Source organism: Actinia tenebrosa, unplaced genomic scaffold (genome assembly GCF_029948245.1).
Source record: "Actinia tenebrosa isolate PJP-AT-01 unplaced genomic scaffold, QUT_ActTen_1.0 PGA_scaffold6__47_contigs__length_16458017, whole genome shotgun sequence".
NCBI classification, from domain to species: Eukaryota; Metazoa; Cnidaria; class Anthozoa; order Actiniaria; family Actiniidae; genus Actinia; species Actinia tenebrosa.
In genome coordinates, this window is record NW_028292583.1 from 4,096,892 (window position 1) to 4,109,421 (window position 12,530).

At 38.3% G+C, this 12,530-nt stretch overlaps 2 protein-coding genes and 1 pseudogene across 2 annotated transcripts; 2 read left to right on the top strand and 1 right to left on the bottom strand.

Annotated features, from left to right (window-relative positions):
• The first annotated feature begins 69 nt into the window (after positions 1 to 69).
• On the top strand, positions 70 to 2,950 carry LOC116290620 (uncharacterized). The gene is made up of 2 exons (XM_031697693.1): positions 70 to 455; positions 1,589 to 2,950. Exons 1-2 carry the CDS (start codon positions 330 to 332, stop codon positions 2,294 to 2,296), a joined length of 834 nt encoding a protein of 277 aa, XP_031553553.1. The 5' UTR covers positions 70 to 329; the 3' UTR covers positions 2,297 to 2,950.
• Positions 2,951 to 6,364: 3,414 nt separating this feature from the next.
• Positions 6,365 to 8,136, top strand: LOC148905867 (uncharacterized; annotated as a pseudogene).
• A 1,802-nt stretch (positions 8,137 to 9,938) lies between these two features.
• Positions 9,939 to 11,453, bottom strand: LOC116290621 (uncharacterized). The gene has a single exon (XM_031697694.1). The coding sequence runs from the start codon at positions 11,117 to 11,119 to the stop codon at positions 10,505 to 10,507; it is 615 nt and encodes a 204-aa protein (XP_031553554.1). The 5' UTR covers positions 11,120 to 11,453; the 3' UTR covers positions 9,939 to 10,504.
• Between the last annotated feature and the right edge of the window lie 1,077 nt (positions 11,454 to 12,530).

The following is a 12,530-nucleotide window of genomic DNA, read 5'->3' on the forward strand; positions in this document are numbered from 1 at the left end:
ATTTTAGTGGCTTTCGCAAGTGAAGGAATTTGGAGTTCGCGTTTTTTGTTTATTGTTATTTTTGGGTTTTTTTTTAACGCGGACGGGACCTGCTTGACCGCCGGAGAATCTCATATGGGTGAATGATTACAGCGTATGAATGTCACACTGAAAAGCGAACTAGAAACCGTAAAAAATGAAACCGTAAACTGAAACGCAACTTATAAGAAGATTGTTTCGTCTAGGCAAGAAATGCGAAAAATTTTACTGTAAATTTACAGGACAAAAATGAAAAAGAAACTTCGTAAGATTTGCGATTAAATCAATTGAAAGTCCCTTGATTTCAGAAGATGTTGGATCCGTCATATCGATATCAAAAGTCGACATTATGGCTTGCTTGGTGGGAGATGTTAACATTTTTATTATCAACGAAAGCCATGTCTGGGGAACAGCAATCCTTGGTATTTTACCAAAGTGTAAGTATTTAACTCAGTATAATTTATATATACACTTAAAATAAGAGTTTAATTCTGCTGAATAGGACAATTTATCAGCATCTGGAAGTCAAAGAAAAATTCGAAAAATTGTTCACTTGATATCAATATTGTAAGTCAACAATTTTATACTTTTGTTTTTATTAAAAGGTGGCTAAAACATCTTTTATAAAACAACGTTTTCACACCTAGAACAACACAGGAAATATTATTATACTTTGAATTGTTAAAATCTGGGGAAATTCAGACGTGAAGATCTAGATCGAAAACAACGTGAGCATTCGCTCGGGCATTCCGATTTCTTTGCCACGCTATTTAGTGGAAAGCTAGGTTTCGATTAATTAAATAAAAATACCATTGTACGTCGAGTTATTTTGCGGGAAATTTTCATAATTTTTTTGCGGGATATTGCGTCTCGGTCAACGGCTGAAGGAAAAAGATAGAGAGAATGTACAAACAGCTTTGACTGAAGATGTGAAAATTGTAAAAAAAAATTTGTTTCATTTATTTATTTATTTATTTTGTTTCGCTTTTCTCCCGCTCTATAATCGCGCCAATTTTGATACTTAGCTTAACTTTCGCTTTGAATGCCCTTTGAATGACAGTTGGATTGAAACTATACGATCAAACGTTCAGTGTGTCATATTTTCGTCGCCTGTTTTTCAGTCGTACCAAGTCTTCCATACCGTCCACCCATGCGGTGCAGTATTTAGATATCTTTCTGGTTGTGTTTACATGACCGACGGAATTTCAACTTGAAAATCAACCGAGTCATGTCAAACTTGTTGCGCTTCATCCATTTGGCCATAAGGAAAAATGCAGTCGTGGCAATGTCAATACTTTTGTAACAGATCAAGTTAAAAAACAAGTGAGCGTCGGAATATTCCAAAAAAGATTGTGGCCACTTGAAAATAAATTGCCCCATTTCATGAGGGCGTTATTGATGTTTACGGATGTCTTTTTTTGCAACGTTCAAAATTTGCCGTGAAGCGAGTGCCTTTTAGAGTGCGTGTTTCTGAACACAAACTATTGGTTAGGTTCGTCCAACTTTAGAATTGGACTCGTCTTCTGTGTATTTCTGTTTTAGTCACATGTTTTGTTGGTATGTGTTTCAGGGCAGCGGCAGTGGTGACCATAGCAACGCCTTCGCCAACCGCGATTCACTAATCATCAAGTTTTTTCAAAATCCTGAAGAACGAACCAAAAAAGTAAAGCAAAGCAAACCTTTTCTGGACTTTCTCTCTTATTATAAAAGAAAAGTCTACCCAGACAAGCTAGACGAAGGACTTGTAGAAGCAATCGAACACCATATCGAAGAAATTGAGCCGCAGTTTCGGTCAGCGTCATTTGCGCAGTTGTGGCATGCGCTGAGAATACCGCTGACCGAATTCTTCCGTCCTAAAAGTTCGGATTTTTTACTCGAAGAGCTTGTGAGTTGTCTCTATGGCAACAAGACAAATATGAGCCCGCAGTCCAAGTTACCAGAGTTCATCGAGGAAGTGAGAAGAGATCTCATCATTTGTAAGATCGGTGATATTTTAGACGCTAACAAGGCACAGAGCAGTAAGCTGTCTGCCAGACCGGTTTTTCATCAGTTGTGGAAGGTACTGAGGGGTCCAATGACCCCACTTCTTGTAGCAGATTTAAGAACGATGGTGCGGGAACTTGCGCAGTATACATCGAGGTTTGAAATGGCAGGAATCCAATATCAGTTACCGGGGAAGATGTCGGAGATTAGACGCGATGTGGTGATATGTAAAGTGGATGATGTGTTCAATGTCCTCTACGATACCAATGTCAATGAACTCGAGAGGGAATTATAAGAGATAATTGGACTGGTTCAAGCTATAGGTCAGCCTGTAATGGAAATATGCATGGACTCATTCAAGTGGATGTCCATGTTAGCATTGGATATACCCATGTTTGTTCACGACACACAGATAGGTTTGTTAAATAAATATCCGCATAAACTGCAAGCCTTCGATCGATATATGCTATTCAAGACTTTATTCACACCCATGATGGTAAATCAAAAAATCGTTGGAAAAAAAGTCGTTAATTAGGTCCGGCACCCTTCAAAAAAATTTGTAGCGTCGTGAACCCTTCACAAGAACAACCGCCGGGAGTGAACTGGCTTGTCGAAGCAAACAAAAAGGAAGAAAGATCTACACTTAAAAACCTAGAGCTAGCACTTTACGCCCTTACATTGACGTACACAACACTGCATGACAGAAAAACTATATATAATGATATGATAATGTTTGGAAAAAATATGTAAAACTGAAATAACAAGCTAAAAAACATAAGAATGAATGGAATGTTTTTCATCTCACTATTAAAAAATTAAAAAATAATATCGAGCAAGTGCTATAAATAATATATTTGAACAATATCCTATTCTTGTTTTGACAACATGTCCCAGGTGATTCCGAATACAATATTAAATGATCTACTGAGGTAGATCACTACCTGGAAAATCGTTTACTGGGTTTCGAGTTTTTCTAGTCATAATATCGAAAGACGCGCTGAAAAACATGTCTATTAGTGCGGTATAGGTTACTAAAATATAGAAGTATTTTCTAGGAAATTAATTTGAAGTACAATATCGGAACGATAAAGAGAACTTTACATAAGCTTAGTTTTAAAAGGATTGCGCTTTTCAGACGCAATAAGATTGCATGTAATGTTCATTTTCAAACATCACATTTTTGAATATAAATTTGAACGGCGTGATAAATGGGTTATCTCGAAGAAAAGCATGCGAGGTTTAGATAATCGAATATCACATTGTCTCTAACTATAGTGAATACTATCAGTGCTCTTCTGGCATTGTCAGTTAAATATATTTGAACGACTTTATTTTGTGCTAGATAATATTTTTGATATCAACACAGCTGCCTGTTCAACGAATTAGAGACCAGAACGTACACTTGAGGATATTTTAAGGAATGACTTGCCTAAGTGAGTCACCATTTTAAATGCTGAATTATCTGAGTCTATTAATCAAGATAAAGACGCTCTTCGTGCGTTTGCCTGAGTGTTGTGTAATTATAACGGTCTTGAACACTTTTGGGAAGACACGTTTAAAGTTTCGAAGCGGAAAAAAAGGATTAGCTTCTCTCGAACAAAATGAGACGAATATATGGCTTCTGAAAAACAAGATTAATAGTTTTGTTTGAATACTTAATAGGTAGTGAGAAAGGGAAAATTAAGTATCTTAGGCGGAGTTGTTTGATATTCAAGGCCCTAATTCTACAGTTTTTAGAGAGACTTTCGTTGTTTTGGTAACCAAACCTGGTAGTGGTTGGAAACACTAGCGCATCCTGTTGCGCGCGTCCAACGACAGAACGGAGATTTAACATTTGGGGCCTCAACAACCATTCCCAAGAGAATTAAATAACAAGACACGGCGGCCATATTGGAGGATATAACAAAAGAATTAATTGACAATTCTTTTGTTAAGTTCCTCCAACATGGCCGCCGTGAAAACCATCAATATGTTGGTTGTTAGGTGGATGGGTAGGTAGGTACCACGTAATATATAGTCTAGAAGCTAAACCCAGAATTTTTCAAGTTGGCTGCACCCCATGGGTGGCCAAGGTTTCTTGGTATCATTTTAAAGCTTGAAGCCTGTAGATTACGAATCTGCTTGTCGCCACTTGAAAAAAGTGTCCAAACAGCTTGGCGACCTGGCCTAAAGTACATACTTTCTATTTCACAATATTTTCGTTATTCTTCATTTTCTTGACGTTTTTCACGTTTCAAACACAAATTTTCGGTAAAAACTGCTTTGATGTGTTTATTATATGCTAAGCTAATGCACACATATGAAAAAACGAGGACATTTTCAGGAAATGTGGAATTATTAGCATATTTGGGCCATTAATCACGATTTTCGATTCATTGAGTGGCAAAAGTTTTTTTTAAATAATTTTAAACGTCGCTAAACACGCATTTTTCTTATAAAGACCTTAGTTTGACCTTATCTGATTAGTTTGCAGAGAGAAATAACAAATATTTTTAATATTAGCTATAGAAAAGACAATTTCCGTACTATTCGTCAAACCGGAAGTTGATAGCTAAACTACTTCCGGTTTACGTTTTTCAAGATTTCTTGAATAAAATCGGAAAATAACTCATTGCAGACTCTGGTAGTCTTTTATTTATAACAAATTAACACTCTCATAGATGTTTACTACTCGTGTGTACTCTTTTCAAGTAATAAATAGGTAAGAATAGAACATATTTATGGAAGGAGAAGTACTAACTGTCTGTGTATAAAGAGGAGCTGAGATTTATAAATTTATGCTTGAAATCAATGTAAATCATTATATATATCTTTAAAATAATGCAAAATTAAAAAAACAAATGGAAAATAAAATCTCAAGTGCTGCAGATGTTGTTTTGATTGGTCTTCCTGTGTCTAAATGAGCCTTCAGTTCCAGCATGGCGTGGATTTAATGCAGTGGCACGCATGCATGAACGAAATCCCACCGAAGAGTGTAGTTGATTACTGTCAGCTCATTGATGCATCGCCCACAGATCTATCAACAGTATATACCTTACTCAAGAAATCCGTCGAAATGGCGGCACAACTTGGACTTCACGATACTGTCGTCGTTGTAGACCAAGCCATATATGCGAAAGCTTTAGAAGTTATATGGAAGCAGAAAGAAGAGTTCCGGAGCGTTGTGTTACGCATGGGAAGTTTTCATATCATTTGCACGTTCCTTGCTGTATTGGGAAAGCGATTTGGAGAGAGTGGCCTGCAGGATCTGCTGATCGAGTCTAGATTGGTAGGCAGTGGCTCTGTGAATGGCGTTCTCCAAGGAAAACATTATAATAGGGCACTGCGAACACATAAGGTAGATGCTTAGTTTTTTCTAGCTGCTTGTTCTCTCTTTGTATATTCACTCGTTACAATTCTTGTTTTCAGATTGTTATGGAAGCTTTGTTGCGTCTGAATTGGCAATCGTTTGTTGACACTATGAAAGATGACCAAGAAGTAAAGTCATTCAAGCAAACTGTGACCACAGCTACGATGAGCGTTCAAAGAGAATTATCAAGCTCCACGATCCAGAGGTGAAAAAACAAATTTAGTAGTTCCACATCCCATGTTTTAGTAATAGCATTTATCGTATTACATTGTATTATATCGTAGGCTGTACGAGACAACGGACCTTGAGAAGCTCCACGCAAAGTTTAAAGATTTCAGCAAATCACCAGCTACTACCAAAATGGCCAAATTCTGGTTTTCATACATCGAAATGGTCAGTCTTCTCTTACGCTTTATCCGCTCAATAAGAGAGGGTGATTGGAAATTGTATCTCACCTGCATCCGTGATATGATACCGTGGATGTTTGCATATGACCGGGTCAACTATTCTCGATATCTATCCGTTTACCTCCTGGATATGCAGTCATTAGAAGAAAATCATCCAGCGGTTCTGAGCGCGTTTCAAGCTGGCGCGTTCGTCGTCCAAAGAAGCAGTGGAAGCCCATTCAGTCAAGTACCTGTGGACCAGACGATCGAACAGACTGTCAATCGAGACACAAAGACCAAGGGCGGTATCATAGGATTCAGTGTCAATAAGGGTGCTGTACAACGATGGCTCCTTACATCCCACAAACGCGCAGCTATCACCCAAGCTTGCCGAGAGATGGCAGGACTACAACAAACTGATGGAGATGCTGCAAAGAAGGAGATGGGTAAGAGCAGAATGACAGCCGACGAGAAAGAAGTTCAGAAAGTACTGGCGACCATCAACAACTGGGTGAACCCATTCGAACCAACAGATGAAGTAGAGCTGTATCACCTGGCATCTGGATGAACAGCGACTACACAGATTGAGAATGACCTGCTAACTGCACATCAACAAGGCGAAGAAGCCATGGAATCCTTCTTTAGGACGAGGTTGCTGACTAATGAAGTACCTTTCCATGGTCCACTAAAGAAGTTGAAGCTTGCCAACTTTTCTTCGTCAAAGTTATCTAAAGTAAAGATCGCTGGCAAGGACACCATGATCAAAGCAGACAGAGATCTTTTTGCTCGGCTTCTGGTAATCGCCCAGAGAAGATCCATGGATCTTTCTGATGTTTTTCAATACTCTCGTGGTCCTCTGCCCTGGTCCCTTGCTTCCGCTGATGGCTCACTCGCCAAAACTGGCAAGTCAAAGCTGCTTGAAATTCTGACTAAGGACATTCAGCCAGTTGAAGACGTCCCACCGACCTCGGCAATGATTATTGACGGGATGGCTATTCTTCAGTCTCTGAAACCCATTCCTGACACATTTGAAGAGCTTGCCCTTAAAGTGTTCCATCTTGCTGTCCCTCATACAAGTCTAGCAAGACGAGTAGATTTTGTAACGGACAGATATCCCGAAGTCTCTATAAAAAACCCCGAAAGAGAAAAGCGAGCAAATGAAGGCATGGTTAAAATTAAGATCTCAGGAAGTGGTCAGAAATGTCCAAAGCAATGGAGAAAATATCTGAGCAGCGGCGAGAACAAAATTGAATTGGTGCAATTCATCTTGAAGGAATGGTCTCAAGACAGGTACAAGCGTTTGATTGGCAACCGCCACCTATTCTTTGCTGTTGAGCTGAAGTGCTTCCGTCTTTCTGTATAGCTGATGATAAAGTTTTGTGTGAGGAAATTCCAACATTATATGCAGCAACCACGAAGAAGCTGACACGAAGCTGCTTCTACATGCCAAAGCATGCTGCAGACAGTGGAGAAAACACCGTCATAATCAAGTCGCAAGATACAGATGTGGCAATCCTTGCTTGTCATTTCAGTAACCAAATCCCTGCACGCCTTCTACTTATGAAAAAAGAGAAGACCAGAGTTGTATATCTCGATGTCTCTGCCATATCAGAAGAAGCTGGCCCTTTGCTTTGCAATGCTCTACCTGGTTTACACGCATTTACCGGCTGTGACTCCGTTAGCTCTTTCTCGGGCAAAGGAAAGAAGGCGCCACTGAAGCAATGCAGAATCAATGAAGCAGACTGTCAAACCATGTCAATGCTTGGGAGATCGTTTGAAGCCGATGATGCTCTTTTTTCTCACTGTGAAAGATTTGTTTGTCACATTTATGGTTACCCAGAACTTTCCAGAGTTAATAGTTGTCGTTACCAAATGTTTGCAAGCAAACAATCACAGTCACATTGTCTACCACCTTGTCAAGATGCGTTGAAGCATCATACGATGCGGGCAAACTACCAAGCTGCTGTTTGGCGACGGGCATTAGTTGCAAATCCCAATGTCCCATCACCTGAGAACCACGGATGGATCATTCAAGAAGAAAGCCTCGCATTAAAATGGATGTCACTTCCTCCTGCACTAGCAGCACTTCTTGATTTGATAATGTGTGGATGCACTGGAAAATGTTCAACTGGCCACTGTACTTGTCAGAGAAATGGCATATCGTGCACAGATGCATGCATGTGTGCTGATCAATGTGAGAATCTCCACAATGCATGGGAAAATCCTGATGAGGATGATGAAGAAGACAACAGCGGCCAAGATGATGATGATGACGACTAACGTTTGTCAATTAAGATGATTTAAAATCAATCATCGTTGAAACAAAACTTTTATTTTTCTCTAATTGAATTGATTCTTACCTGTTTACTACTTGAAAAGAGTACACACAAGTAGTAAACATCTATAAGAGTGTTAATTTGTTATAAATAAAAGACTACCAGAGTCTGCAATGAGTTATTTTCCGATTTTATTCAAGAAATCTTGAAAAACGTAAACCGGAAGTAGTTTAGCTATCAACTTCCGGTTTGACGAATAGTACGGAAATTGTCTTTTCTATAGCTAATATTAAAAATATTTGTCATTTATCTCTGAAAACTAATCAGATAAGGTCAAACTAAGGTCTTTATAAGAAAAATGCGATTTTAACGACGTTTAAGATTATTTTAAAAAAACTTTTGCCACTCAATGAATCGAAAATCGTGATTAATGGCCCAAATATGCTAATAATTCCACATTTCCTGAAAATGTCCTCGTTTTTTCATATGTGTGCATTAGCTTAGCATATAATAAACACATCGAAGCAGTTTTTATCGAAAATTTGTGTGTGAAACGTGAAAAACGTCAAGAAAATGAAGAATAACGAAAATATTGTGAAATAGAAAGTATGTACTTTAGGCCAGGTCGCCAAGCTGTTTGGACACTTTTTTCAAGTGGCGACAAGCAGATTCGTAATCTACAGGCTTCAAGCTTTAAAATGATACCAAGAAACCTTGGCCACCCATGGGGTGCAGCCAACTTGAAAAATAAGCCTCTTTTCAGACTTAGCTTCTAGACTAATACACCTGGTTACATTGTGCGCCGTGAATGAAAAAAAGAAAGCAAGGAATAAGAATGAACAAAAACAAAGAAGAAAGGAAGGCAGGAAAGGAAGGAAGCAGAAAAGAAAGAAAGCGTACCACAACCGCTACTATGACATACACATCAAGGAAAGACACACCCTTGTTCGCGACCAACCATCAGAATAATGCCCGATTGATTAGAACAGAAAAAAAATTAACTGAATTGATTTTCGCCACGAGGCTACAGGATTCGAGCTGACAATCAGGATTATCCAAAAACCAATTTATCTAGTTTTTGAAAACACCCACTTCTAAAACTGCTCTCCCAAAGGCTTTTCGTTTAAAGGCTAACCGAAGTAAATGTCAAAGAATGATAAAGACAGTTCGGAGGAATTGAAACTCTTTAGATGATTGTGGATATGAGTCAGAGACAGATGTTCCTCAATATCCGGCTTTGGGAACAATTTTGTTTGTAGTTTTCGACACTTTTATTAAGATCATTTATCTTAATCCTAAGCCAGGAAATGGCCACAAAAAATACAATTCTCAGTTATTACATGATCTTCGAATTTGGCGTTAGATTATCGGCGGAATTATTTAGAATAAAAATAACTTAAATTCTTAAAACTACAGTTCATTGGGCGATTCTTCCGACCGCGACGCTAAAAATAACATTATACTTAACCGGCTCTATGGCTGGTTATAGAGTTCTGGAAGAATAACTATTTACTACGAATACTTGCAAAATGCTTGCAAGCGCTACTTTCCTGTACCTTTCGTAGTTCGAAAACTAGTCGCAAATGCTTTGGAATTGCGAAACCGCGATTTTGGTCTTCCTTTCCGAACGTTGATTCTTCAAATAAAACTACCGAGAAAGCCCATTTTGAAAATATGTTTTGTCAGCTAGTGATCAAATGGTACTATTCATTAATCGTCGAGATAATACTTTTGAAGACCATATTTGCTCTTCTTACAATGAAGATGTGATTAAAGAACTAGCCGCGACGTCTACCTTTTGTTCTGGACAGTAAACCAAGACTCAAGCGATGTAATTACTATTAAATTGTACACTCCCCCCCCCCCCCCCCCCCCTCCTTATAAATAATGATATAATTATTTCAAAAAAAAACATTTAACGTGGCAAACAAAATGAGCAATGATCAGAAATCCATTCTGCTTTTAGTACGTTGTCGCGCAGAGAAAATGTATGAAAATCGTTCATGTTGATTTTGAGGTTGTTTTTAGCGTGTTTACCATGCTTATTAGTTTTAAAGGAATCATCAACATTGATTAATCCACTGTTGGCTTAACACTATCCATCAAGGACTATAGTTTTCATTCTTTCTATATTTCCTCAGCGCTTGTTTACCATTCAATATTCTCATTAATAACTAATTTCACTAGACCCGCACGTGCGAGAAAAAAAAAATTCAAAAAAATTAAAATAGAGCTGTAATGAATCACCTTTGATATAATATATTATTAACTCTTCGTGCATGAACTGTCAAGCTTCTGTTAGCTACACAATCCATATTGTTTGTGTTTTTTTCCCGCGGGTTTATGTTCCATGGCTTGCGTTGCCAAGGCTCACCTTATATTCCCTTCTCATTCCATTCGAACCAGTTTGTTTATCACAGAACTCGAAGCAGTTCAACTGATTTGAATCAATAATGTCTCTTATCTTAAGACATCGATCCATCCTTATTCTTTTAATTCATTCCATTGATGATTTTAGTGATTTCGGCTCCTGCTTTGATCAGGTAAGCCGCGCAGTCAAAGTGTCCTCCACGAACAGCAAAATCCAAGGGTGAACAACCTTGTGAGTCATGAACATGGATAGATGCTCCATTATCAATCAAAACCTTAAGGCACTCAAGTCCCCCTTCTAGAGCAGCATAGTGTATAGCAGTAAGACCACAAGGGCTAGTGTGGTTAACATTCACGTTGTGTTTGTGAATCAAACTCTCGAGCTCCGAGACATCATTTTCAACCACTGCATTGAACAGAAGAATTTCAGGAGCAAATGACACACTCCTGGTTCTCTTGACCGGTACAAAGTTATTGCTGTTGTTGTCCCTTCCAATTTTACTTGAATTTTTAAACAGAACATCCATTTCCTTGCAGTCTGGTAGCGAGTTAGTCCGTCTAAGAGGTGTTTTGCTATCGCAATTTTTTCTTGACCATCTGCTTGACTCCGCAGTCACTAGAAATGCTTCAGAACATTTGCGCGCCTTGATGTGACCATAGCGTTCGTCCTTGATTCGATCCAACGAAGGAGCTGTGCCTGAAAATGACTTAGATGGCGGCCGTCGAGCTGACAACATGTTTGAAACTAAAGAATAAGCCTGTCTCTTTGTATTATTATTTGATATACCGATCCCTCGTAAGAAGAATGCAGCACGCTTGTTTTTCAATTAAACCACGAAGTCGTTCATCTGTTACGACAGTCACTTAGTCACTCGTAAGTCTAAGGCATTCATTTACGAGATCAATACAATCCTTTCTTCTCACAAATAATCAGCTTCTTGTTTCCGTAGTATTAGATTTCCTTTTTCTACGCTTTCAGTGCTTGTTGATGTTGTCTTACTAGGAGATAAGAGAGGCGACGGATAAACCGACTCACTGACGATCCATGTGCGCTCTGTGTCTTTCAATCAACTCTTGACTTGACACAATGCTGTTTATATAAATAGACCACATGACGTCACTACCCCAAAACACTTTATATTATACTTTTAAATAAACATTAAAGACACTAGCCACCCACGGGTTAGAGCTATTTTAACTTTAAACGCCTGGACGATAAAAGTAACCAAAAAGAAACGATCAGAACGTACCTGAATACTGTTTTTTAGCAAGTCGATGGTCTTAGCCGAACTATACTTTTTGTAAGGTTATTTTTAGATCATCAATACTATTTTTGAATGTTAAGAGATAATAAATAACAGAGGTCTTGTACTCTTGGTAATCTACCAATTTTAGGTATTATGACCTTTATCTAGCAGTGGTTTTCTCAAGAGGTGGTCAACCTAGAGTGCACATTCATCTATCAATCCATTATCATCGTTAACGATATCCCAATCGATCAAAACAGGATCCAAAAACGCCTAGAACGATTCTTATTCTGCTATCATGTTCGATAGCACTGATCGCCCATTTAAAGGAGCATCTATCATCGACTATGATTAATTAACGCGCTAAAAAGAAATTAAAAATACTATGAAAACAATCGGCTTGCGGTTTGAAGGCGTAAAAGCGGTTGTTAATTGTGCGTGCTGTCATATTAAGATGTTTGTATTTCTGTATTAGAAATTCGGTTCTTTTTTAAAAAAAATTCCTTATTGCGTATCTTCTTAAGAATCATTTCTATATCTTCTTTGTAAAAATACTGCTTGTGATTAAAACTGTTTGATAGACCGTAAATAATTAAGAAGATATGGCGAGAGATGTTTAGTCGTACTGTTAAACAAGAAGGCCAAGTATTTCACAAGAAGTTTGAACACAAACATCGAGTGGGGTCGTGTGTAGTGTATTATTTGTAATCCTCTCTTCTTTTTTGTCTGATTGTTTGCGTAAAAGCCAACCTACCTCACGGACCTTCTTTGCATTGTTTGGTGTCTCTATTACGTGGTTTATGTTAAGACATTGCAAGCAGGGAGGGGTGAGAGGGGTGGCTTAGGTTGCTGAGTCGGGTTTTCTTCTTACAGTCAAAACAACAATTAAAGCTTTTTGTAT